Source organism: Arvicanthis niloticus, chromosome 15 (genome assembly GCF_011762505.2).
Source record: "Arvicanthis niloticus isolate mArvNil1 chromosome 15, mArvNil1.pat.X, whole genome shotgun sequence".
NCBI classification, from domain to species: Eukaryota; Metazoa; Chordata; class Mammalia; order Rodentia; family Muridae; genus Arvicanthis; species Arvicanthis niloticus.
This window is the reverse complement of record NC_047672.1, coordinates 9103301-9130808: the sequence shown is the minus strand read 5'-3', so window position 1 is coordinate 9130808 and position 27508 is coordinate 9103301. Positions and strand designations below refer to the sequence as shown.

Genomic DNA, 27508 nt, shown 5'->3' with positions numbered 1-27508 from the left:
GGAGTTCAGGATGGTTGTGGGCCACCATGTGGATGCTGGGACTTGAACCCTCTGGAAGAGCAGCCAGTGCTCTTGTTCTGGTGCTCCTGTCTGGAGCCATCTCTCCAGCTGTGTCCCTCTTTTCACTTCAGGTTTTCTTAGTCACTGACATGTGACTTTTTTTTTTTTTTTGTCTTGTTATATTCTATTTTTGTTCCACTACATTTTCTTTATTTTTTCTTCTTTTTCTTTGACCATTGTAAACATTTAATACAGTCATGTAACCATCACCTCTGTAGTTCTAAAACCTTCTATTCCCTCAAGTAAGATCCCTTATTCATTCCTTAGGCCATACCTCTCAGTCCCCCAACCTCTTAGCGCTAGGTATCTGGCAAAGTGTGAGATTTCATACACATGGGTTTGTGTGATATGTGTGACCTTTGGTGTCTGTCTGATTCCTTTGAGGCTCAACGGCACTGTAGCCTGTTCAGTATCCATTCCTTTATGTAGTTGGCTAGTATTCCATTCTCCGAGTATCTACTGATAGGCATTTAGGTAACTTCTGCCCCCGGGAATGCAATGTTGTGGAGACATTGCTGTGTGCACGTTGTCCAGCCCCTGTTTTCAGGTTTTTGGCATAGGACTTCCACTGCAGATTCAGATGCTCAACCTAAACTTATCAAGAAGCTGCCTGGCTGCTTTCTGGTGGCACATTTTTTGGATTTCCCCGATGCTTCCCCCTTGGATTGAAGATTACATAGGGGGTTGCAACTCTCTCCATAGCCACTTTTACATTTTTATTATGATTGGCTTGACAGCTCAAGACTGATCAGTCTGCCCCTCAGGAGGGAGAAGATGTAGCCTGGTGAACACGTTCCCCGTCCTGTCTCTTGTTCTGACTGTTCCGGTGGGTGTGGTCGTTACGACTTTTATTGTTTATTATTGCCCATTATCATTTAGTTTTACTTAAATGTTTTCCAGTCTCTTACCATAGCTCTCTTGTCTTTTTCCTGAAACAGGCCCTTCAGTCATTTGCTCAGTGAAGGCTTGTGAGAATCAACTTGGGGTTTTTGCCTGGGACTGTCTTTGGCTTATCTTTAATGATAATTCTAGCGGGAGAATTCCCATTCAGTGGCTGATTTTTTTCTAATCACTCTGAAGGTGTCTTCCCGCCTTTATTGCTACCATTGAGGAGTCGTTGGTTCAAGTTGTCTCTGGGCAATCTAGCTTTTCTCTAAGGTCTTTCTTGTTCTCTGACATCCTGACCGGCTCAGTGCAACACATCTAGAACTGTGTTTATGTTTCCATATCTTGTTGAGGCTGGAAATTCTTAGCTACTTCCTTCTTAGTATTTTCTGCATTCTGTTCTCTCTTCTCTTTGGCGACTCCTTTTCAGGGGACATGGAACTTTCTCTCCAGGACCTCTCATCTTCTCTTTCTGGACTGAGTCACAGTTGGTACTGTCCATTAATAGCTCCTGACAGTCTCCTCATTGGCTCTCGTCTGCTGGTCAAGCTTACCAAGTCCCCCCCCCCCCAACATAAAAAAGTTCAAACTTGCAGTAAAACTGAAAGCATAGTAAATGACCACCCGTGTCCCCCGTCACCTAAATTCAGCAGTTGCTAAGCTCTGTGTGTCTTTTTTCTTACTAATGTGCATGTTTGTATTTACATACTGTTTTACTGATCTCAGTTTTACTGAGAGTAAAAGTCAGTATCATGAAATTCAGCTCAAATTTCCTAAGGACAAGAACATTTTCTTCCCATTCACAAAACCATTATCAACCTCATTAATTAATCAAATAACACACTCTCTAGCCTTTTATGGAACCTGTAACTGATCTGGCCAAGTGTTCAGTGGTGGACACAGGAGAATGAGACACCTCTTTCTTTTTTCCATCCTTTTATTAAAAATAGATTCTTTTCTCATACAGTATATCCTGATTACAGTTTCCCTTCCCTCTGCCCCTCCCAGTTCCTCCTCACCTCCCATCCCATCCAGATCGACTTCTTTTCTGACTCCCATTAGAAAAGAACAGGCTGCTAAGAGATAACAACAAAAACATAATAAATAAAATATAGTGAGATATTGCAAAATTATAATATTGAAGTTGGAAAAGGCAAACCAACAGAAGGAAAAGAGCCCCAGGAGAGGGCGTAGGTCAGACCCAGTCACATGCTCTGGAGTCTCCTAAAAATACTAAACGAAACGCTGTAATACGCAGAGGCCCTGCTGCAGACCCTTGCAGGCCCCACGTTGCTCCTCCAGTCTCTGTGAGCACATATGACCTTTGATCAGTTGATTTAAAGGGCTGTGTTCTCCTAGTGTCCTCCATCCCCTCTGGCTCCTACACTCCTTCTGCCTCCTCTCGCACTGCGTTCCCTGAGCTCTGAGGAGAGGGGTTTGGTGGAGGCATCCCATTTAGAGCTGTGTGTTTCAAGGACTCTCGGCCTAATTTGTTCCCATCTGCTGAAGGAAGAACTGTCTCTGCTGATGGCTGAATAAGGCACCGATTTATGAGTACAGCAGAAGAATGTCATTAAGAGTCATTTTATTGGAATTTTTTGTTTTGTTTTGTTTTAGACAAATAGTATTGTATTTGATTTTCCCCTAGGTCTCTGGGCTACCTAGAGATCTTGGTCACCCAAACAGTGTTTCAGGTATGGGTCCATCTCCTGGAGTGGACCTTAAGACAAATCAGACACTGGCTACTCCCCCTGCACCAATTGCCCTAGCATATTTTGCAGACAAGACAGATTGTAGGTCAAAGGTTTTCTGGCTGGGTTAGTGTTTGTTTCTCTTTTGGTAGCCTGCAGAGTACCTTCCCATACCAAAGACACTAGAACATGGGGGCGAAGGTTCAGTGTAGGCACCATCTTGACCTGTCTGTGTTCAGTGAGTTGTGTAGGTATTGTCTTCAGCGGTGGGATCTTGCTGTCAGTTTGTGAAGAGGAACCTACAGTCTTGGCAGCAGTCTGGGTTGTTTAGGGATTTCCACAGGACACCTTTGGCCAACCTCTCAGTGGCTCTTAACTACCCACACAAGGATTCAGTTACCCAGGGACTAAGTCCTGGTCCTGTACTCCTGAACACAGGACCTTGGCTCTTTGCTCACCCTGTGGAACGTGATAAGGCACAGAAATGGGGTGAAGGTCATCTGGGTATGACAAATGCATGTCTGTCACTGGCCCTTGATGCACGCCTCTGGGTTATCTGTACAGTGTCACTTGGAGACAGCTTTTTGAAGCCTTGATTTATGGTTTTGTCTTGGTTGTTTTAGTAGTTTTCACTCAAAGGCAAGAACACTCTTTTAAACTGACCTTTTAAACTCCACGGCACTTATGCCACAAAGGGACACATGAAAGGAACAATAGCACATTCTCCACGTGTGAGCACACTCGAGCTTTCCTTTGGTGAGGAGATCTATGGGACACAGGCACAAAGGTTCTAAGCTTCTCCTTCAGCTGATGGATAGCTCCCTGGGTGGAAGTCCCATGACTGGGGAGAGGCCCTGCTGTTCCTGGCCTAGTAGACATACTGTCCCCACCCTCTCTGGAGCTACCAGGAACATTGGAGACTCTGTCCTACCATTTCTAGGATTCCATCGAAATGTCTGACAAGGGCAGTGCATGTGCAAATTAAAGGAGTGAACAGAGTGGAGTATTTAAACCACTGGCCTGGGTTTCGAGTGCCTGTGTTGGCTAAATTATGCAGGCTTGTGTAAATCACCTAGTTTCTGTGAGGGTTATTGGGTCATTTAACATCCTCTGTGGGGCTCTGGCTAGTGCTGGACACCCAGCACTCAGTGAGATGAGACAAGTGAGTGCTGTGGTCCAGGTCCCTCCTTGATGCCGCAGTGAGTCTCCCACTCTGGCTGAGTAACACGCATATAATGTCTCACAGTTCTGAAGGCTCAGGTCCAAAGTCAGTTTCACTGGCCTAATGCCAAGGATCTGGCATGGCTAGCTCTTCCTTCCACTGCACTCTCCCACCGTATCTCCTGGGTTAGGTCCCTTTTGGGCTGTGACACATGCATTGTTTCTACCTCCAGACCCAGGCTCAGCCTTCTGTCTCAGGTCCTTCACATTCTGGTTGTTGTTGTAAGATCATGGCTGGAGGTTCTGGCAGTTAGAATGTGGACATCTTTGTGGGCTAGCCTGCTATACCATCTTGCCTTTTTGTTGCCTGGGAAACGGACCTGATAGAAAGCCCTTCATTAGTGCTGGGATGTGAATACATGCTTTAGGTGGATACATGCGTTAGCACTGCAGCTGGGCTTTAGGGCAATGGGAATCTGCCAGAGTGTTCAGGGCAAAGGACAGAATGTATGAGAAGGCGCAGTGGCTTATCCTGAAGTTCTCAACACAGGGCAGTGCAGGTGGAGTATGATGGTTCAGCTGCAGATGCCACTGGGCAAAAGCTGGCAGGCAGGTCATGTAGAGACTTGCAGAGAAGTCTCGGGAGGCCGGATTAGGTGAGATGGCTACTGCTGTTAGCTTTGGAGTAGTGGTTTGAATTTGATTCCTCTGCTGCCTCTTGCTTAATGCAAGCCATGGAAACCTGCTGCAGTAACTGTGTAGTGGGCACAGTGTCACATCAGTCTGTACACATGTCATGGGAAGATGTGGGGACTGCGGACCGGCACCCAGGTGTCAGGACAGCATTAAGAGGCTGCTGAGATTCTGTGAGAGAGGAAGAAGCCGGGACAAGTAGGTTTAAGAGGGCCCTGGTGGCTTTGGAATGCTTGAGGGATGTTCTTGCTGTCCCTACCTGAAATGCTTCACAAGGACCACAGAAGCCATCTTGGGCAAGTGCCTGGGCCCCATGTTCCTTGCCTGTTCTTGGGTTTCCTGTCTTTTCCATCAAAGTGCCCAGTTCTCAGCCTTTGCTGTGGAGCAGATGAGCTGGGGAGAGTCTGAGGGAAGAGGCTTTTGATGGTAGTGTATGAGCTGGGGAGAGTCTGAGGGAAGAGGCTTTTGATGATGCAGCTTACTTATTGCTCCTGGTTGAGGTGGGGTGCTCTGCATCCATGGACCCCTCTTCCCAGCTTCTCAGAGCATCCTGCCACCATGCCCCACAACCTCCTGTGAAATCTTGGTGGCACAGAGCTTAGAGATTCTTTGGGTTTGAATGAAATAAAGTGGCTTTGCTGAATGAGATGGGCACAGTGGTTGAGCAACCTGCTTGAGAGAGAGTGTGACGGAACTCTGGAGCCACAGAGAAAATGAGAGTCCCACGGAACACGGGCACAGGGTCTGAGAACTGGGTGTCCTGCACAGTCTTCATACACACCCTTCATACATCTTCAGGAGGAAGCCAGTTCAATGGAGGGCCCCGAGGCAAGACTATGATTGTTACTGCAGTCATATCTTACCGTGCAAAGGCAGTGGAGGAAAATATATTTCAATGTCATGTTCAAAAGAACTGTCATTTCCAGCATAGTAAATGAGGCTTTGGAGGATGATGTAAGAGCGTTACTTTCAATGTGTTCTGTGTCCTTTAGTTCAGATTGATGGAGGAAAACAAATCTGAGCAGAGCTACTACATGGGTGGAGCCTTTCTAGAAGGCTCTGAATGCACACACATGCATAACAAGTCGGAACCACAGGGCCGCTTCCCTTTATATGCATTGGTACATCCCAGAAGTCTCGTTTAAATGACCACACATGGTTTATAACATGGAAGCTGGGAGAGAAGAAAGGAAGGAAGAAAGGAAGGAAGGAAGGAAGGAAGGAAGGGAGGGAGGGAGGGAGGGAGGGAGGGAGAGGGAAGGGAAGGGAAAAGGGAAAAGGGAAAAGGGAAAAGGGAAAAGGGAAAAGGGAAGGGAAGAAGAAGGGAAGGGAAGGAGGGAAGGGAAGAAGGGAAGGGAAGGAAAGAAGGGAAGGGAAGGGAAGAAGGGAAGGGAAGGGAAGAAGGGAAGGGAAGAAGGGAAAGGAAGAAGGGAAGAGAAGAAGGAAGGAAGGAAGGAAGGAAGGAAGGAAAGAAAGAAAGAAAGAAAGAAAGAAAGAAAGCAAGCAAGCAAGCAAGCAGGCGAGCTGACTTTGAATCCATGAGAGATGAGGCAAGTACACTGATGATAAGTTGTTGCAGCAACATCAGTGAGCTCTGCTGGCATGTGGCCCGCTCAAGGCACTCTCTGGGTATCAGGGCCAGTGATCCTTGTGGTCATCTGTACAGTTTGTGTTCCTCTGGCAGCTTCCTCTTCTTGTACACTGACATTTTTCTTTTTCTTTCAGAAAGAATCAGTTGGCGTCTGACAGGACGGGTGATAAACCAGATGCCCTGCAGCTAGGTAGGTGAGGCTCCTTAGTGTCTCCCTCTACTGCCTGCCTTTCTTTTCTAACTAGTTCTTAAAAGAAGGATTGGAAGCTGGGTGGTAGTGGCATGACTTCAATCCTGGAGGCAGAGACAGACAGATCTCTGTGAGTTTGAGGCCAGCTTGGTCTATAGAGTAAGTTCCAGGATAGCAAGGGCTACACAGAGAAACCCTGTCTTAAAAAAATAAAACAAAAACACAGCAAGCAATATGTCATATATATGTGTTATGTAGATAGATGGAGTCACATATGCTTGCAACCCCAACACTCAGGAGGCTATGGCAGGAGGATACAAAGTTAGAGGACAGCCTGGATCATGTGGCTAGCCCCCGTCTCCCAAACCAAGTCAAGTCATCCAACCGAACAAAGAATATATTGTTTGACCAAACCAAACCAGACCAGCCAATGGAAGCTAGGTTGCTTGTCCCTGGATTTGTACTGCACAGTTGTACACAGGAGCTCTTTGGGACCATTTAGAATGTTTCTGGACAATAGTTCCAGGTCAAAATATGAGGTAGCTCTACCTGGGGTGGCATGTCCGGATAAAAGGTTTACAAGCATGATTGAGACACAAAACACATACAGTAGGGTGAGGGGCTCAGCTTCCTCTCTCAGACCTGTGCCTCTTACACAGTGGCTGTGTCTGTGTCACTGCAGTCTGAGAGCAAGACAGAACATTTATTTCCACATTCCCTTTGAAGCAGTTTCTTGCTGTCTGCAGTCCTTGAAGGTAGAGTCTGGTAGTCTCTGGAGTGGAGGATGACAGGGCTGGGTTGGGCCTGAGAGGGTGGACTTGAGTACTCTTGAGTCTGCTCTCCTCCTGGAAGCTAACCCCTTTACCTGTTTGCCTTTGTTTGGCACATTGAAGCTATTCACTTACTTCACTTCTTTTCCCCTTTAAAGCATTTCGTTTTAAGCTGCAGGAGGAGAGCTGTACGCTTAGAAGTGCCTGTGTTGGGCGTGCAGCCGACTGAGCTTTGATCTAGCTGAAAGTACAGGGCAGGCTCTGATCATGGAGGCAGGCTTGTTTATGCTGCACAACACACTTCAGAGGTAGCAGAGCCTCAGAAATCACCAGGAACCACTGGTGGGGATGATGTGGCCCTGCCCAGGAAGGGCAGGCTTCTGTCCATGGCTGTGCAGACTGAAAGATGGAGTCAAGAAGCCCCGGCATCCAAAGCCTCTGGCCTCTGCAGCTCTTGAAGCTTTTTTGATGAAAGTGACTCATGTTTGGAGACAAAGCAATACGGTGCTCGGCCTTCAGAACCCCTCTCGGAAGGAAGGCTTTTTGGCAGTTCCCAGAAGCCATTTGAAGTATATGCACATGCTTTCTGGAAGGAGGGGCCCCTCTCTGCTGCTAGCTTGGACGATGGTTCGGACAAGGGAAAGGAAAGAAAAGATGGGAACAGAGTTAGGGAAGAGAAGCGCAGAGTTTGAGGGGCAGGAGATATGGGGTACAGGAGAGGCAGCACATTCTGGGAGAGGGTCAGCGGTCCCTTCTGTAGCCTTTCGGTCTTGGGTAGGAGCCTTTGAAGCCCCCTGTAGGCATAGGTGAGGCTTTGTTGAAGGTAGACTCTATGTCAAAGCGTCAGCACTGTGCCTCTTGCTCCCTTTGGATCCCACTTGAAAGGAAATGTGACTCTTTTTTCTCATCCATGTACCCCCCTGTGCCCCCGCATATTTCTTTTCTCCTTCAAAGGGTATATGAAATGGGAAAACAAACCCCTAGCTTCTGTTCAACCAGACATTCATATGATGGCCTTAAAAATAGCATTCTCAAACCACTGGCATTTGCAGACAGTTTGGTGTCTTGGCCAGCATGTCGTTCCTCAGTGCTTTGTTTTTCCCTTGCATGGCGGTCTCGCCACATCTGGCCCTGAGGCCTGCTATGTGGTCCTGAACCAACTCCCTGGGATGGGCCAGGTCCTCCCTGCAGAAACCAAGGGAGATTGCCTGCTCTTCAGCTCACCCCCACTCAATGTGTTATGGGGTCCACTTACCCTCTATCCCAGACTCAGACCCCTCCCCCACTCCCACCGGATATACCAAACAGAGTTCTCCAAATGAGCTTAAAAACTGTCCTTTTTATCCCCCTGGCTGACCCAAACATTTTGAGGAGCCCTGTGGGGTTGGTGGAGTCACTTAGGTTACTCTGCCTGGTAGGTTGGAGCCTCTGATGCCTGTGGTGGGATTAGCCACACATGTCTGCTCTCACCACGTATCTTTACAAACTCTACCTGTCAGCATGCTCTCCTCCTCCTTTCTGTCCTTATTTCCCTCCAGCCCTCACTATCTTAGGCATGAGCTGCATCTGTTCCCGCACAGTCCGGGGCACTGCTTGGTATGCATGTGTCTTTATTTGCCATCTCATTTGATTTCTTCCTTTTCCTACCCAACACCATGTCTCTAAAATCCATTCACATTGCTGCGTGAACATCTGGTTTTCATTTCTGGTTTATTTTTGTAAGGCTATGGTCACAGGGTAACGTTTCCAGAGATTCAAACTAAGAAAGGCCTCATTTAAATCCAGCTTCTTACTTAAAGTTCAACTTTAGTAAAATATTCTTTGACAGTTTCATACATGTGCAGAACGAATTTTAGTTATTTTTACCCCACTTGCCATCTCTCATCCCCTACCACTCCCCCTCCCCCCACCACTGAAGCCCTTTCTAACAGCCCAGATTCCCACTTTCATGTCTTATCTTCTTATTCAGTGGATGAGTTTTCCCTGTGTGCTGGCTGGTTCTCCCTGATGGGGTAAGGAGGAAGTTGTTGAGTGAGATACAAGTGGGTAGCTGTCCTGGGCACTGAGGTTACCCTATGTGCCCTCCTCCCAATGCCAGGCCCACCCTGGCAGTTTGTCTGGGGAGTATGTGCTCAGTTTTGCCAGCATTCTCCTGGGATCCTTTATCTGAGCGTTCTAGTGTATGTTTCACAGAACGGGGACAGGCCAGGCGGTCTTGTTAGCTGAGGTATCACAGGTTGCTGCTGCCACCTCTGCAGGCTCTGCCAGGGTTTGCTTTCAGCTGCAGTCATCCCAGCTGTGAAGGGATATACCCAAGAGGTGTCCTGGAGTCCCTTCTGAGTAAAGGTCTGGGGGAATTGGGGTACCAGTTGGCTTCCAGTCAGCTTGGCTGGTGTCCTGCCACTTTCTCCCTGCCCAGTGTGGGGCGGCTACATCACTGCCTAGGCCTTATGCCCTTGTGGTAAGTGGGAGCAGGAGTAATCAAGCTCTCAAAAGGCCAAGGTGGGGTTGGGTGGTTCAACTCCAATGTTCAATAAATAATAGTGATGATTGTAAGAATTTACTATTGTTTTTACACAAATGTGACTCCTCTAATGCTGACCTCTTATCATGTATCCCTGTGGTGATAGACTTGTGCCTCCTGCTCACCTTTTTAAAGAATGTGTCAGCACTGGGCCTGGCTGGGCCTGGCTGGACCTGGCTAGGCCTGGACCACTGGCTGTAGGCTCTTAGGCATTTGTTTGATTCACTCTGTCCACCTGTGGCGCAGTGAAGGAGGGGTGGTGTCCAGGAGCGGCCCCTCTTTGCTTCTTTCCTAGGTGGGGAGCCCTGGGGCCTGGCATAGAGGTTGGTGTCCAGGCTGAGGCGCTTAATTAAGTTTCTCTAAACTCCTCAGTGTGTTGGTAGTCTCAGTGACTCCTGTCCCATTTCCCTTGAGACACACCATGGCCTTGTTTTCTTTCAGAGGACGTTGAGGATGAACTGATCAAGGAAGACATTATCTTGTGCCCACCTCCATCCATGCTCAAGCTTCAAACTGTGTCAAAACCAATTGACCTCTCACTGGCTAAGGTAGGTGTCGGTGCCAAGGCTCATGGAGTCCACGTCGCACATACCTGACACTTTGGACTCAGTGGTTCTTTCGTAGAATCTCCTGGTCACTGTGGAAGGAAGAGCATTGATGTGATGTAGAAGGAACCTGATCTTAGAGTCAGGAAGACTGTTTTAGTCCTGGCTGTTCCTCTGCCTCCTTGAGACAAAGGGGTAGGGTGGGGTTGGGTTTTCCTATTCTAGATGCTGTAGGACCCTGCTCTTTGATGGCCCAGAGCTGCCCCACCTGCAGCAGTGTGACATTAATGAGGTAGTTATCCCGTGAGACTGGCTGTGTGCCCACACTGACTTCATGCACTAGGCTCTGGGCAGTGGCAGAGCTAGGACAGGGAGGGCTGGCAGTTCTTCAGCATACCCACGTTTGAATGTGTGGCCTCCTGGATGGACCCATGGCTTCAGGACACAGGTTCCCTGCCTTATGGCCTCCTTAGCAGAGGACCCTGTGTTCCCCAGGACCGTCAGTTGCTAGGGTAGCTTACCCATCTTTTGGCTAGAGGCTCCTGCAGGATGGAGTGTTGTTCCTGCTGTCCCACCCCAACCGTTCAGCCTGGATCCAGAAGAAAATCTTGAAGCTCCTAGCAATGCAGCCAACTTCTCCTTGTTCCATTGACCTGTGTCTACTTAGTACTAGATCATGATGTAAAGATTTTTTAGGGTGTATTTCCCCTTCCCTTTTTTGTTCCCCTATGCTTTCTGTCTATCTTTTGAGGCTACAGAGGGACCAGGCACATAAAAGAAAACTCAAAGCCAGACGCCCATGCTATGACCGTCCATAGCCACTGCTGTGGTCCTCTGCACATGGCTCTCCCACTTGCTGCTGAACACTTGTCCAGAGCTTGCCCAGCAAGGTGTCCCAAACCAATCAAAGGGAGTGGGTTTCACAGATGGGAGAGGGCGGGGCTACAGTTTCTGGGTCGTTGTTAAACACACTGGTGTCCCAAAACTGTCCCTACGACTAAGAGGATAGCAACAGAGTCTCCCCAGAAGACCCAAGTCTGTAGTTTTCAGGTTGTTGGAAATGCACCCCAAGAAACTCACAGCTGTACTTGGCACAGGAAAGGAACCCAACACTGATGGATGAATTCGTTTGTCCAATGTACTGAGAGCCACATTTGATGGCGACATGTAGACAAATGTTTCTGTCATAGAGATTCCTTGTCCTAAAGGAAGAGATTAAAGGATTAATTGTAGTGGACAGTGATTCAGGTCTACAGGGGGAGTCTGACCTTGAGAGCAGCCTCTAGGGAGGGGCTGGAGATCAGCTTGCTGGTCCTAGTGCCTTCTTGAGGCTTCCTTTTTTTTTTTCCTCTCTAGATAATATGCTTTTGACTTTGCTCAGGGCTGTGGTCTCTGTTGCAATTACTCATATCTGTTGTGTTGTAAAATCAGTCAGAGACAAATATAAACAATGCCCATTGTTATGCACTAATAAAACTTTACTTATGAAACCAGGTAGATGGCAGGTTTAGTTCATGGACTATAGTTTGTCAACTTTGTGCCAGACCTGTGGCTCTGAAACCTTGCTGCAAGTTGAGTCCTTTGGGGCAGTTTAAAATCTGATGATGGAGATAAAATCTGATAAGGCAGAAAGCCATGGCTTTCATTACACACACACACACACACACACACACACACACACACTCACACACACACACACACACACATGCACTCACTTACACACTCTCTCAAACACACACTCACACACACTTACACACACAAAACACACACACATGCACTCGCTCACACACACATACACACACTCTCAAACACTCTCACACACACTCTCTCTCTCTTTCACACACACACACACACACACACACACACACACACACACACACTCACACACTCAATAACAAAAACCAAACAAACCTATGGAAACCCAGCTCTCATCCTCAGGAATGTGGATTGATTGATTAACCTGGCCCGTGGCCTACTCATCAGGATTATTTTTAAGTGTCCCTAGAGATAATTTTAATGTGAGGTCAGGTTGGAAACTTACAGTCTTTCCGATGGAGGATCTGAGGATCCCTGGTGAAGCCAAAGTTTTAGATTTCAAGGTCTGTGTAAGGAAACTCTTGGCCCATGTTAGCATGGGCTGGTGTGGTTTACAGATGTTCCAGAGGTAAGACCCTTAAGGTCAGGTTTATCTTCCTCAAATATGAGAAGAATGGGCTTGCAAATAGAGACCACTGCCAGAAAATGCACTTCCTTGTAGAACCCAAGACCAACTCCTGCTGAGCCTGTGCTGCAGGCCTTGTTATCATTCATTTTATAAACAGCCAATAAAATGCTTTTCCCTCTCAGGAGATAAAGACCCTTCTGTTCGGCTCTACCTTTTGCTGCTTCAGTGAAGAATGGAAACTTCAGAACTTTTCCTTCAATGACAACGCCTCGTTAAAATATGGCATTGTGCAGAACAAGGCAGGTTGCTCTTGGGGTCTGTAGGGACCTTTCTCCTGGGTCATCCTGCACAAAGCGGGGCATCATTCATGTCCCACCCCACCTCCCAGAGTGGGGTGATCTGGCCTACCACACGGTACAGGCAGTTACGCTGGGGATGCTAGAGCAAGAAGAGCCACTATGATCTTTGCTGGGGACATTCTAGTCACACTCACTTCCTGTGACACTGAGATGTCACCATGAGGGAGCAGAAGGTGGCCTTGAGCATGCTTGGAGGCTTTGAGAACCTTCCTAGGCCTAACCTTGGGAGGAGTTGGGGGTGCAAAGGTAGTGGAGCTGCAGAGGGTCGCTTTCAAAAATGGAGGCCAGAGCGGGGGAGTGGGGAGTTCAGTACTACAAAAAATGCCAGGGCATCGTGGGCAAGACAGGTGTTGGAAGAGCGTGCAGTAGAATCTTCTGCTACAACTTCAAGGGCACACTGACCTATTGCTCTGGTAATCCTTGGCCTGGCGGGAGTTGTCTGAGTGCCGGAACACCCGTGGCCATGTCTCTAGCTTCACACCTGACTTTGTAAATACTTACTTTCACCCCACGAGGAAGGATCTAAAACTGACCTCTTCCTTGGAGCAGAGTGAGGCCTAGAAGTCTACATATGGACAGGTCACCATGCTGAAGGCCCCCTATGACTGGGGCTAGAGGCTGCTGGGTGGAATGGACAGCTTCTTGGAGCCATTTTCACTGGTAGTGACCTGTGTCTTTCTCTGCAGGGTGGTCCTTGTGGAGTTCTGGCAGCTGTTCAGGGCTGTGTGCTTCAGAAACTCCTGTTTGAAGGAGATACCAAAACCAACTCGAATCTGTAAGTCAGTGTTCATCTTCCCTTCCCAAGGCTTCTTTAGCATGTCCAGAATAAATAAGCAAGCGTGGGCGTTCCCTAATATTTCCCATCATCCCCTGAAGGTTAAGAAGGGAAAGGGTGACGGCAGCTAGGTAGCAAGGCTCCTGCTGACCTGTTTAAATGGACATGGTACTTTTGCCTCTAGGAGCAGGCAAGGATGGTGAGTCACATTTGCTGCACATGGCAAGCAACCAAAGACAGCTTTGCAAATATACTGCCTCCTCAGACTCCTTGCATACCCACATGCACCTGCTCAACCTCTGACTAGGCCCAAGGCTTCCTCCCTCCCTGCTTATCTCTTCTCTGTCAACAGCCAGAACTGCATGTTCCAGCCAACTCCACTGTGCATGACTTTTTCCATGCTGTGACCAGGTACTTTCTGTTTCACATACAAAGTGTTTGTACCTAGGCACCCCTGTTCACCCACACATAGTCAACACTCCTAGGACACCTCTGTGCAATGAGAGAACCCAGTGCTTTCTCTCCCTCCTCCCAGCAGAGGTCCCAACCAAGAGGTTTGAGATTTGTTACTGATTTCTGATGAGGCCAACACTTTCTCTGCACTTGACACTCCTGATGTGACAATACCTGCCGAATTAGGGACCCCTGCAAGTCTCAGCAGGGCCCTTGCCTATTTCCCTTCTTAGCTTGGAGCATAAATCATAGGGCTGTGATAGTGGTACCCTTCCCTTCATGGCTTCTGGAACTGAACAGGAGAGCCAGACAAAGAGACAGGTAGTGATGGGATCATGCATGTTGCCAAGGGTGAGAGAGCAGACTTACTGCAGGTACATTTGAATCTTACTGACATCTGCAGAAGGAAGGAAGCTCCTTATCTCCCCCCAACCACACACACATATCCATGTCGTAACTTTTGTTCCTCTAAGTTTTCCTACCTCTCGCCTCACATTCTTTCCCTGTGTGCCCAAATGGTTTGTCTACTGGTCCCTCCCAACATGCTTTGAGTGAAGGGCTTCCCTGACCCTCATTCCTGCCTCTAATTACTCTACCGCTCACTGTGCTCTCCTTCATTGGTGAAGTTAGGTGTCTATATCTGCCTCCTCCCTAGAACACACACCCCACAAGAACAGGGACTTTCCTAAGCTGCCTGGTCCATAGGCTGGCTCCTGGAGTCCGGCACAGTGCCTGGTCCACAGGAGAGGCTCTTAGAATTTTTGTTGAATGAGTGCATGAAGAATGAATGAGTTGTTCAGACAAACAGGGAGGGGAGCCAGAATCCTATTCCCATAAAGAGAACAAGATGTGCAAAGGCCCTAGGGCAGAGAGAAGAACAGAGGTCGCCTGAGGTGGCCAGGGATGGAGTAAGGCCAGGCAACCAGAAGGGCCTCTGGATTCTTGGGAGTGTTGGCACTTTGAGTAAGCCTTGGCCACGGCCCTTGTGAGTGGTGTCTCATGACTCTTGTCAGCCCAAAGCTCCTTCAGGGCCTCTTTAGATCCCTAGACTCATACAGAGATGGTTTCCCAGTTGTTGGGTTGTATTGAAGTTTCTTGCAGAATGGGATGCTCCCCAGGACATAAGCCATCTTAGTTTCTTGTAGTCCACAGGAGAAGGAAGCCAGAGCTTTGGAGGTAGGAGGTCCACCAGGTTGGAGCCCAGGAAGTCAAAGAAAACCCTGCCACGTGGTGGAAATTGATACTCTCTCCCACATCCAGTCATGGCCTGTGATTGTTTGGTGTAGTGTTGGCCTACTCTATGCACTGCTGCACAGGCAGCGTTACCTGCTCAGCAATGTGGCCTCAGCCTAGAGCTCCTGTGTGCTGGGACCTGGGGAAAGAAGGTGGGTTTACCCAGACGACAACCCAGAGGGCAGGCCTGCTGTATTTATATGCGGGACCTGGGTCATGCTGGCTGTTATTGGGATTTATGGGACATGAGGATTGTGTTCTATGTGGGAGTTGTAGTGTTGCGGGCTTCTATTGTATGGGGGAGGGTTGTGTTGTGTGTGGGGCAGTGTTATATTTTTCAATTACTGACTGTGGGTTGCATTTCATGAGAGAAGCTGTGTTGTGTATATGTGTGAGTTCTGTTATGTACATGTATTACATTGAGGGGGTTGTGCTGTGTGGAGATTATATTTGTATGGGAGTTGTATAATGTAAAAAAAGTTGCACTGTATGTAGGATTGTATTGCATGTGTGTGAATTTTGTTTTATGGGATAGTTGTGCTCTGTTTGGAGGACATGTTATGTGTGTGATTGTGTTGGATGTGAGGGTTGTGCTATCTGTGAGTTGTGTTTCCGGCTGTGTTGTGGGTCATTTGAAGGTTGTATTATATGTGGTTTGTGTTTTATATGGATTATGTGGTGTGAGGGTTGGGTTGTATGTGGCTTGTATGATACGTTGAAGTGTTGTGTTGGAGTATTTAGGTAGATTATGTTATTTGAGTGGGTCATGTTTTTAGGAGGTTGTGTTGTGTGTCGGTTGTGTTATGACTGTGGGTTATATTTTGTTTGGGGTGGGTGATGTTATGTGTGTGGGTTATGTTGTGTTCTCAGTAGGTTATGGTGTTTGTAGGTGGTACTGTGTGTGTGAGACACTGTGTATGTAGGATCTGTCTGTGGAAGATGAGATGACAGTGCTTCTTTGGGTCTGAATGGTGCTCATTATCCCTCTGCATCCCACACCCCCATGGTCCTCAGGCTAAGAGCACAGGCTGCTCCTTCCTGCTCAGTGAGAGGGGAGCAGGAACATTTCACTCAGCTCTGTGAAGTCCAAGGAAACTGAAGGAGAAATGGTGGAGGGGTGAGCTGCAAGAGGCCCTAAGACCCTCCCAGCTGACCAGCATGGGCTGTTCCTGGTCAGAGGGCTATAAGTACCGGAACCAATGTACTCTGCAGTCTCTCACCAAAGAAGCGGTGCCAGCTGCCTTAGGCAGACAGTTAGGGAAGGGGAGGAGAGCCATGGGGACACAGCTTAGGCCAATGCTGACACAAGGACAGAGCAAGTGACTGTTCTGGGGCAGGAGGAAAGGAGGGGCACCATTTGCTGTTTGTGTCTTTGCCTTCCTAGTGTTGTGCAGGTTGAGGGCTACAGTAAGTATCCTTGTGCAGTGGGTGCCATGTGCCCTTAGGGAGGGAAGAGTCTGTGCCAGGGCTGATGCTTCAGAGAACACAGCAGCTGGCCCGGACCTGACTTACTGTGGTGGTGGGGAGCTCACATGTCCTTCTCTTTTTGTATGCCTTGAGAAAATGCAGAGACTTTTGAAAAACCTCCCAGAACCATGCAAGTGAGTAGGACCATTGAACTTAGCCCATCACGGTACAGATGGGGAAACTGAGGCATACAGATGGATCGACGCTAGCTCAGGGTCACAGTTAGTACCACTGCTGAGCCAAGACCGGCCTGTGACATCTTGTCTGTCGTAGCCTGTTGTTGCACTCTAGAAGTGGTGGGGACCAGAGATGGCAGGAGGAGCTGAGGCTGTTGGTGTTTGAAACAGCCAATAAATGCTCCAGTACCCTCTAGGCTCACTGTTTACCAAGAACCTCTCAACAGAGCCTCACAACTACGCTGCATTTGGGGTGCACGTGTGTGTGTGTGTGTGTGTGTGTGTGTGTGACACATTATGTCTGTTTTCAATGGTCCTCCTGGGCTGTGCATGCTAGATCCCTTTTCATTCTAAAATTGCTCAGCTTCAAAAGAGTAAGGTTGGGCAGGGATGAAGACAAGCCTCTCTGTTGACCTTGGCATCGTGATGCATCTCAGGATGCTCTGGCAGCCTAAGGACCTTCTACACGTGCAGAATTCCTGGGCTGTATTCTTGCAGAGTGGGTCTAAAGGGACAGAGTTCTAAGAGAGCAGAGCTGAGGGTGGGCAGTTCTTTCAGAGAAGCCAGGCAGAAATCAATGCCTTTTGGCAAGGCTGTGTGTTTTCTGTATGGCTGTCTGGCCTCATTAAGGCTCAGCCCATCGGGCTGGCAGCTGCCTCTCCTCAGTCAGTCCAACAAAGCCAGGCGGCAGGATACGGTGTTTTTCCACTGGACAGGAGGAGCTGTGCTGCTTGGTTCATCCCCTCCATAGGCCCCAAGAGAGCTCTGGGGCTGGAAAGGCCTTTAGAGGGCTGGCAGGAGCATGGAGATCCAGGACATTGGCCTTGCACTGTACTTCCCTTCTGAAGTCGTGGGACATAAGGTACATAGAAGAAATGTGCTTTTCTCTGGATCTCCAGACCCAGGGTCCCTGTGCCCCCCACCCCCATCCAGCCAGTCCTCTACCCCCTCTCAAAGGGAACCATGGCCTGCACACACTGCCAGCTTTATCCAGAACTTTCTATAGGCCTGGTTCCCATGGGTACATCTTCAGGGAAATGTGCAAATCGTCTTGCGATAATTAAGGCAGAAGCAACTCGTCTCTGAAACGCCTGGACAGGCATAGGGTAGGTAGCTCCCCCCCCCCCAAGCACTTCAGTCTTCACTTCTGGAGGAATTAGACCCTTGAGGAAAACTTCTGGTGTAAGAGCCTGGCTGGGGGCCAGATTCCTGGTTGGGATGTGACACGTGTGTCTGCTGTCTAAGCCATGAGAATCGTCTCTCTCACCAAGGGGTCACCTGTTAAGCTGTTGCTCAGATAATGGTGAGGCTTAAGTCCTGGATATGTAGACAGGTACAAGTGACCCATCTTTTTGTTGTCATCTTTGGGATGAGTGCACGTCTGTGTGTGTGCATGCAACACAGAGAGCCCTGACAGTAAACTAAGCAACAGAACAGAAAGACTGAGGAGGGGTGGGGCTCCCTGTCACCTGGGGGTCAGATAATGACCCCAGACCTCTTGATGGATGGTTACTGCATTCTCCATGATCCTCTGTTTTATCTCAAAAATGAGAGCTCAAGAAGCCATGCCTCGGAAAGATGGAGAAGGCCAGGATAAGGTGGGGACCTGCAGACGCTGCTGACTGCAAGCTGACACAGAGCGAGGACTATAGAAACAGGCCAGCTCAGAGAGGAGATGTTGTAGGCAGTGCCAGTGGGACCAGGGAGGGACTGGCCCAGGAACACGCTTTCTTGATTGTGTCACAAGATGCTAGACAGATGGGCTGCAAGGCAGGTGGCAGGTCCTAAAACCATGGTTGGTTAGCCCCACCTTCCTCTTTCTTCCCTGAGACTTGGATAAATCACTTCATTCCCAAGACTTAGTCCTTCGTTTTTAAAGAGGATGCTATAGTGCTCAACTCATCGGTTGTTTAACAGTTTCACATATGGAGTGTTTATCATCAGTGCCTGGCACTGGCTAAGGACTCCTGTGCTAGTTTTAAAACCTTGAATGATGGAGGCTGGGGAGATGGCTCAGTGGTTAAGAGTACCAGAGGACCCAGGTTCAATTCCCAGCATTCTCATGACGGCTTACAACTGTCTAGAACCCCATTTCCAGGGCACCTGACACCCTCATGTATATATAAATGCAGGCAAAACACCAATGCACATGAAAAAAAACCCTCAAATGTCACAGCTTTCAAGCAAGGATTGCTTGCTTCGTCATTCCCTTGGAGTGCTCAGACATCCTGGTGAATGTGTACTGTGGGACCAGAGAGTGTCTAGGAGAGAATAGAATTCACCGTGGGAGGGGAGTGACAGTAACTGTTCAGTGAAGCATAGGTGAGACAGGTAGCCACGAAACACAGGGCCCACAACATGTAAGCCGTAGCCATGACTCCTGTTTGTAGCTTCTGAATCCAAAGCGTAAACGTCCAACCCATCTCAGCCACCCAGGCCTCTTTGTCCCTCGCATGGCCTCTCCTGAAACCTAGAAAAAAATTTTTTTCAATGTTATTTTCCTAGCAAGTGCTGAGCGACCTGGGTTGGTGCGCCTAATGGCTTAGGCCATCCGGTTTGTCGATGATGTGGTCCTTATTTCCTGTGAGGAATATGGCAGGCTTCCTGAGTCTGAGGAGGCATTAAGGCGGTCATTGGCTTATTTTCTTCCAGGCTGAGCTTCGTTGCTTGTCCTGCTGTCTTTGCAGGCTTGCCCATGCCAGGAGCTCCATGTGATAGGTGTCGGGTGAACCCCCGTCTGTGGATGTGGTCCGTGTGGTGACCGCTGTGTTGGAACCATGACTGAAAAGTCCCCATGCATCAGGGACCGGGCTCATGTGAAGTGTCTTGTCTTAGGCTCCCAACACTGAGGGGAGTTGACTGTCATTTTCAGTTTCCCAATGGGGAAACTGAGGCATCACTGCGTCTTGTTAACGTTTTATTTTAAAGTAATTAGGCTCTAATTTTAAATATCAGCCTGGCTCTGTGTCCCACTATGATAGCTATTTACTGGTGTCCTGGTTTCTCTCCTCTTGCCCTGGCCGAGTGTGTGCGTGTGGGTAGATTCTGGCATTCACTCCAGCACACATCTCAGTGTGGTGGGCAGGCATTTTTTTTGGTGTGAGCGAAAACCTGGAGTTCCCCTGTGTGCATGCCTTTGCCCTACCCCCAGCAGGTCTTCATCTTGTTGGTTAGGAAGAGACTCAAGCCAGGCTCTGCAAGCATGTAGGGGAGATCCGCAGAGCACAGAGGAAAGCCAATGAGCATAGCACGAAGGAGCCCTGGAAATGTCAAGTGGAAAGAATCAACTATATTTGGCCACTGCCTTCCTCCCTCTTATTCTTGCCCTGCCCCCAGGAACCTCTTAGTCACCATTTTTATGGCAGAATGGCTCAGCATCTTTAGATGTGGTGCCTGGCTGAGCTTTCTGGCTGAGGTACCCTGTGCCTACATGTTGCTGTTGTGTGTCCCGCCACGCTCTCTGACCTTCTTCTCCTGTGCCTACCCCCCTCCCCCCCATCCCAAAGGTCCATCCTAGCGGCCTTTTCTCTAGGAAATCTCTGCCGGCCCCACTTTGTCCTATGCTTTCCATGGACCTCACAGCTTCTCAAAGGGTTCACATGTACCTGGAGCTCAGAGTTCTGAGGAGGGGCAGTCCCCGTCACAGAGCAGCCACTGCTGCAAGTCACAAACTGGTTTCAGTTGGCAGCATGGTAGCATCCCTAAGGCCACCCAGGGACCTGGCTCCTGGTCACTTGTGTTCTCATCTGCCCCCCAGCTGATGGGACTGTGCAGGGGAGCCACCTAGACATGTGCCATAGGTTGTGCCTGTGTTCCTCTGTGTCTTTATAAACCTAAACATGTTCTCTTTCTCATCAGCCGGCTGCAGCCCTCAGATGCCCAGAGGACTCACTGCCTTGCCCTGGCCATTGCTGACATCCTATGGCGAGCTGGAGGCAAAGGGCAAGCCGTGGTGGCACTGTAAGTGGTTCTGGGAGTCATGTCCCATTTAATCCCTAACTTGTCCTGGCCTAGCTGCTGGCTGAGGCTGTGCTGGTCTGTATGCTGGGCAGCTGGGCTCTGCTGATGTCCAAACTCCAGGCTCATGTAGGAGGATGCACTGCTGCCTGCCTGCCATGCAGGACTTGAAAAGCACAGGAGAAGGCCTGCGACTCAGTTCCCTTTAGTGTTTCCCTGACCCTGGGGCCACAGGCTGACTCAGCAGTGACATCACCAGTGTGTACCACCATCCAAGACCCCAAAGCATACTTCTGCCTGTGTCACCGGAACCTCATTATGGTGAAGATGAGATAGAGCGGTGAGCAGCAGAGGCCGTGGCCTAACCCCTGGAGTCTGTTACCATGACCACCATCAGCTCATCCCAGACACCTCCATGTTGCCCTGCAGTCCTACAAGTCGTCATCTGCATCTTCAGCCTCACCCCTAGGATAGAATCATCACTGCCTACCTCTGTGGGGAAGGAAGTGGCTTGGGGATCAGTTTGATGACTTTAGCATAGTGCTTAAGAAAGGGGGGCTCTCTGAGGCAAACTCTCAAAGCCTTGATTGTTAGATGTGGAACCTGGGGACCGGACCTCACTTTCCTATGCCTTATATGTTGACTTGTATAGAAAATGGGGTGATAATAATGATGACTTAATGGTTATAAGAACTAAATGAGTAAGTATAAATAAATGATACATATTAGATATAATAACATTATCAGTATGAATCATTTATTAGTGTAATAGATGGCGGATGATAAATGCGATATGCTTTTGGCAGTATCTGGGCATCACATCAGTTGTGGGTTGGGTTGTCGGCTACTGCTACCTGCCTTTGGTACCCTATGCCAGGTAACTAATTAGCCTTGGCACCTGTCTATTTGGCAGCTCTAAGGGTAAGAACTTATGAAACAGAAGCCCAGAGAAGAAAGATGATGTGTCCCAGGCCGCATAGAAGCTGATGGCAAGTGGGTCCCACACACAAATTCTAGTGTTAGTCAGGGCTGCCCTGGGCTACACTCCCATTTTTGTTGCTGGGGGAGTCTCCGTGGGTGGGGAGACTTCTAAGAGCATGGCTGGAATCCTTGCCCTGGATGAAGACAGTGGCAAGCCCGCAGTCCTTCCTCTGCAGATGTGTTTGCCAACTGTAAGGGAGAGTCAGGCCTCCTCCTGCCAGACATAGGTGTGGTTGCTCCAAGCTCACCCACCACTCTCTTTTTCCATGTCCTGGACTTGTGGATGAGTCCATAGCAGGAAAAACGACAAAATCCTCTCGGGAGCTGTCACTCCTGTCCCCGTTTATTACATGGCACATGTGGCCTTGCTGTCTGGAGGGCGAGCCTTTTCCTCTGGTAGAGGACTTATGCGCCTTCTTTTCCTTTTCAGGGCTTCAGGAACACCGCACTTCAGTCCAACAGGGAAATACAAAGCAGATGGAGTCTTAGAAACAGTACGGCTTTCTGGAAAACTATCGTGCCACCTTTGGCTTTGTTTGGGGACTATCTCCTTTCATATAAGTAAATCCTCCCCCAGCTGGGGCTGGCTGGCCATCCCTGCAGCCCAGACCCCCCAGAATCTTGCCCTTTGGGGTGGGGGAGAGTTGGGTGGCTTTGTGGTTTGGTGTGGTTTGGCTTGTCAGAGCTAGATCAATGGCTGAGAGGCCCAGTGAGTCTCCTCATCACCCGCCATGTACATAGGTATAGAGATGCCCGTCTGCAGTGTTCCTTGCCGTGCTGACCTTCTGCCCCTCCCAAATCTTTAGTATCATTTCTAGCATTCATGTGGATGGGGAGAGGCGCCATAATATAGAAAGTGGGGGAGGAGAAGTTGATAGGATGGGGCAGCAGCCATAGGCCCAGCCTAAGTGAAACTCAGGGAAGAAGTAGGAAAGATACCTTTGTAGTATTGAAAATGCAGACACGGTAAAGAGATGCGAAACCCGATATGCCTTCACTATTTGTTTCAGCCAGTTTGTTTCCTATGGTCCAGCCATATGCACATGTGACCTTTGAACCCTCATTTGGGACCTTGCTTGATTAATGTTTTCTGGAAATGTGTTTTTTCTTAACTTGCTTGAAAAAAGCTTGTTGGGGTTGACCTGGCTTGACATGGAGAAGTGATTCTTCCTGGCCTTTCCTATTCCTTATTCTACCCTTGCACACAGGGAGCTTGATCCCTGTGTACCATGTCGGGGGAGTAACCTGTAACTCACCCGGTAGTGCCGGGCAGCCCAGAGTCACTCACAGGAGTCCATAAACTTTTTTTTTTTTTTTTGTAAAGCCAGGGTCTGACCCGGCGTGGGGCACAGTCCCTGTGGACATGTGGCTCATTCTGTGTATGTTTCTTCTTCACAGCTCACACTGTATAGTTTGACCAGCTCTGAGGACCTGGTGACTTTTCTCCAGCAGAGTGTTCATCAGGTATGAGCAGCCATTTCTTTGGTGGCATGAACATTACTAAACGTCCTAATTCTTTTATGAAGAAGGTGGTAGGTAGAGTAGGGCTCTGGTCATCTCCACCCTGGGGTTGGCAAAGAACTGAGCAGAACGTGCTGATGTAGGTCAGAGACGTGTGGGTGTGGGTGTGGGTAGGAGACACAGTGTCCATGACTTCCCCAAAGGCTGGTAGTGATCACGAGGCCTAGGGTGCTATAGTAACTGGGCTTCATCTGGGATTAGAAGCCAAGTTGAGGCTTGGCTTTCTGGGGCTTTCCCTCTGCTGAAGTAAGCAGCCAGTCTGGAAGGCTGGACTCTGAATCAACAGGGAGGGTTCTAGGACAAGCTGGGAGATGAGAAGAAAGCAGCTCTCTCGGTAGGGCTGGAGGAGACCCTACTTGGCACAGGACCTCACCAGTGTCCCAGAGAGGTGGGCTGAACCATGCAGGACCCTGCAGTACCTGCTTTGCTCAAGGAGGGTTGCACTTCACCGCTGGTTCTGAGAGTGGCTCATGGCCTATGGCCAGGTCGGGCAGGGAAAAACCTAGGGCGTTTGGAATCCCCAGTGGGATAAGGTGCTAGAGGGTGTGTGCAGGAGATGTCCTCCATTCTAGGGGCAAAGGACTTGGCTCATGGAGTCGTCAGCCTGGCTTTGGATCTGAGTGGCTGCGAGACTCAGGCTTCATCCTGAAGCTTTGCATCTCCGTTACCTCACTTGTCATGCCTGGGTAACAGCCATGCTTGCCTCACAGATTGTTCATGAGGCCTAGCTTCATGGTATGGGCATATAAAGAAGAAGGAAGTCCTTTTGGGGGTAAACCTGCTCTATGAGGGTCAGGAAATGCTGGTTGAGTAGTGAGCCTAGAGAGGGAGAGTTAGCTGGAGGTGAGACCCAACCTGAAGTCCTTACTGTTAGATGCCCTATCTCAGCACTTTCCCCTGAAGATCCTGTGGGTCTTAGCACAGCCCTAGAAGCATCCTGACCCTGACAGCACCAGTTGTTCCCTGGGAAGGAAACAGTCCCACACTGAGACTAATGGAAGACAGGCATGGTCATGGGGTATTGACCCTACTGAAGCCTGTCAGTCCTAGATCTGTTGCTTTCCATTCTGGGGCAGCCCAGGAGAGCTGGAGCCTGTACTGTCATCTTGGTTAGAGTAGATTCCTCGGGTCTAGGAAGAGGGGTTGACATGTCAATAGGGTCCTTGGATAGCTGTCTGTCACTTGTGCCATCTCTACTTCTATTTCTATTTTTTTTTTTCTTGGAATAACCCTGCAGGGTGTCTGTAGGGTGTGTGGCAGTTTCCCACCCTTGCTGAGAACAATGAGAAGGCTGAAAGCAAGGGCCTAGGCACCTGCTGAGCTTACTGCTGGGCACATGTGGCCTTGGCCTTGGGAAAGCACTTTTGAACCCCCATCTAGAAATGGAAGCTGGAGCAGTTGAATAGCTTCAAGATCAGCAAAGACTCTTGAGCTCCTATGGGAAAATGCATTCTGCGTGAAGTACAGGCACTCTGAGTGAGTAGAACCAGGGCTGCCTGTTGAATGAAGTGTCTGAGGGCACAACAGTGTTCCTGAGGGATGCCCATGGAAAGTGGTCCCCTGAGGCAGATGGAACATAGAGCTGCCCTAGCCATCGAAGGAAAGGGATTGAGGACTGAGGGGTGGCCATAGTGCAGTCAAGGAAAGGCTTTGGGGCCAGGTCACTGCCCCTGTGATGGTTACCCTTGGCACTAGGGCCTCTGCATCCTTGCCTGCAAGTGGGGTCTTGTGCCTCAGCCTGTGCCCTGGGATTTCTATGAAGCTTGTACATGACAGAAACCATGAGGGAGTTCAGAGAGGAGGGCCTTCTGTCAGGTGAGGGTCCCTCAGTTTAACCTTTGGGCTCTCGATATGCCTCCTCGCCATCTGTGGTTCCTCCAGGCAGCCGGTCTAGGCAGTACCCCCATTCCTCTGGAAACAGTCCTTTCCCCTACAGCTTAATTTCTGTTTTTGCTGGAAGCAGTTGAGCTGCCTCAGCACTGAACACACCAAATCCATTTTTCATGGGCCGTGCTTAAGAGAGGCTCCTCGTGCCAGGCTTGGAAATGCATGCCACCACTGCCCAAAATAAACAGCCTCCATGCTGCGTTCATTGCGGCTCGCCACTCAAGAGGTGTCTGGTGGCCCCAAGCCAGCTGGACAAGGTATTCCGTTGGAATACCTCAGTGGGCTCATGTCTTCCCAGGACTGGAGCTGTTCTGGGAGAATGGTTCCTTCTTCCCAAGTGGCACCAGACATTGTTCACAGCCCGAGCCACAGTTTCCAGCCCAGGTTACCTTTCATACTGCCAGTGATGCCCTGAGGCCTCCCATGTCTTGGCAGCTTGAATTTGATGAGATAATTTTAATACATATTTTTTTGAAAGCAAGATGGAATATTGGTACCATTCAGCTGTGTCCTAAGAAGGCAGAACCAGCCAAGTTGGGTTGGGTTTTCTACTCCCTGGTGGCCCAAAGTAAGCACTGTCTAAGATATCTTAAAGACTGGGACCACGCCACACTGCCCAGTAACAGCTTCCCACTGAGCATGGTGAGTTCAGCTTCAGTGGCTCGAATGTTCACAGCTATACCACAGCCCCACAGGATGATAGGGACCACATGCTTGGCCAGGGAGACTGATCCTAAAGCTGAGGCTTCCCCTAGACAAAGAGTAAGGCCATAGCCAAAGTGGGGGACAGAGGTAGAGTTTGGTGACTCCCCAAGGCAACTACAAGGTGGCATTAAAGCTGCACACAGGATCTACCACCCACACTCAGCAGGCACGGGTCACGGGGGCGGGGGTATGTAGGGGCAGGAGCATCGCTCTGCAGCTGTCACTTCCTCAGGAGTTGTCTTTGAGGATGTGCACCATAAATGACCCGGGAAGTATGCAAGGCAGGGTCTTAGTTATCATTGTTTTTCATTGTAGAGGCCACAGCACCAAGTGTCTGGTTTGAGGTCACAGGTTTTAGATGAGGCTGATTCATTTAATTTGAGGCTCATTTGTTTATTTTGTTGCTACAGTAAGTCCTGAGATTGTTTATAAAATGAGTGGTGTTTTCAGGGCTCTCTGGTCTCCTCGGGCCAGCCTCTGGGCCTTTACACTCGCTTTCCTTGCCCAAAATGTGGTTACATCTCTTAAACACCACATGTCCAGAAAACCCAGTCTGAGCCTCTCCTTGTCCACACTCAGCTTCCTACGAGGCCCCCGTGTGTTTTCAGAGGAGCTCGCCACCCTGTTCTGGCCAAGCCGCTCTCCACACTTTTTAGGTTCTTTTTCCTTTCAAGTCTCCCCACTAAGCAGACACACCCACCTGCTTCTCAGGTTGCCCATTTGTAGTGGCCAGCCTCTTGTATTGTTTATTTTTCAAAGAGGGTCTCTCTGTAGCCCAGGTTGGCCTCACACTCATTTATAGCCCACAGTGGGTCCGAGTCTTGGTTTCTCTCAGCCTGCTAGTGCAGAGATCCCAGATGCCACGCTTGTGCCTAGAGGAACAGGCTCGTGCTGCAGGAGCTTCACCGCGGTTATGTTTTTATGATCAGTTAACTGCCTGTTTGAGTTACAGGGTGGAAACAAAGACTGCACTTTAAAGGAAAGATGATTTTATTAGAACCTTGAGCTGTAATAGTTTCCGAACTGCCATACTATATTTGATTCTGAGTTTCTTGGTGGCCAAGGAAAAAATGAAAATGTACTCAGTTACATCATGCTTATCAAAATAGCCTTTTCTCCTTTTAGCTTTAAGTCCAGAAATTATTGTTGTCACACAAGGAGTACTATTATAACTGTCTTCAAACACAGTTCATCATGTCCAAAGTGGGATGAGCTAAATTTCATACTGGTTTGGGGCTGGGAGCTATTGACTCTTCATTTCTGTAGACTATTGTTTGAATTGGGGTTTCTATTGCTTTGATAAACCATGACCAACAACAATTTGGAAAGGAAAGGGTTTATTCCAGTTTGCAACTCCTCCCACCTCTCTTTCCATCTGGATCCACTTCCTCTCTGTCTCTCATTAGAACAGAACAAGCTTCCAAGAGATAACAATAAAATATATCATCAACCATCAGTCAAGAAAATGCCCTACAGACTTACCTGCAGGCAAACCGGTGGGGGCATTTTCTCAATTGAACATTTTCTTACTGGGTGACTCTCTAGTTTGTGTCAATTTGCCAAAACCCAAACCAAATCATAGTATACCAGAACCAGCACAAGTGCCAACAGGCCCTGTGCTGAACCATAGTGTACCATAGCTGCTATGGGTGTCAGGCAGGCCCTGCTGTAAGTGGTTTACAACCTGCTGTAAGCAGAAACTTCTACTTTGCCTGTATTT

The 27508-nt window shown here is 49.0% G+C and overlaps 1 protein-coding gene across 1 annotated transcript in view; it reads left to right on the top strand.

Annotated features, from left to right (window-relative positions):
* Mindy4 (MINDY lysine 48 deubiquitinase 4) overlaps positions 1-27508 on the top strand; it is a 105988-nt gene that overhangs the window by 44754 nt on the left and 33726 nt on the right. Inside the window, exons 6-12 of the mRNA XM_034519768.2 lie at positions 6216-6271; positions 10007-10113; positions 12457-12573; positions 13320-13408; positions 20596-20697; positions 22106-22169; positions 23074-23139. Coding sequence (XP_034375659.1) covers positions 6216-6271; positions 10007-10113; positions 12457-12573; positions 13320-13408; positions 20596-20697; positions 22106-22169; positions 23074-23139 — 601 coding nt within the window. The remainder of the gene's footprint in view (positions 1-6215; positions 6272-10006; positions 10114-12456; positions 12574-13319; positions 13409-20595; positions 20698-22105; positions 22170-23073; positions 23140-27508) is intronic.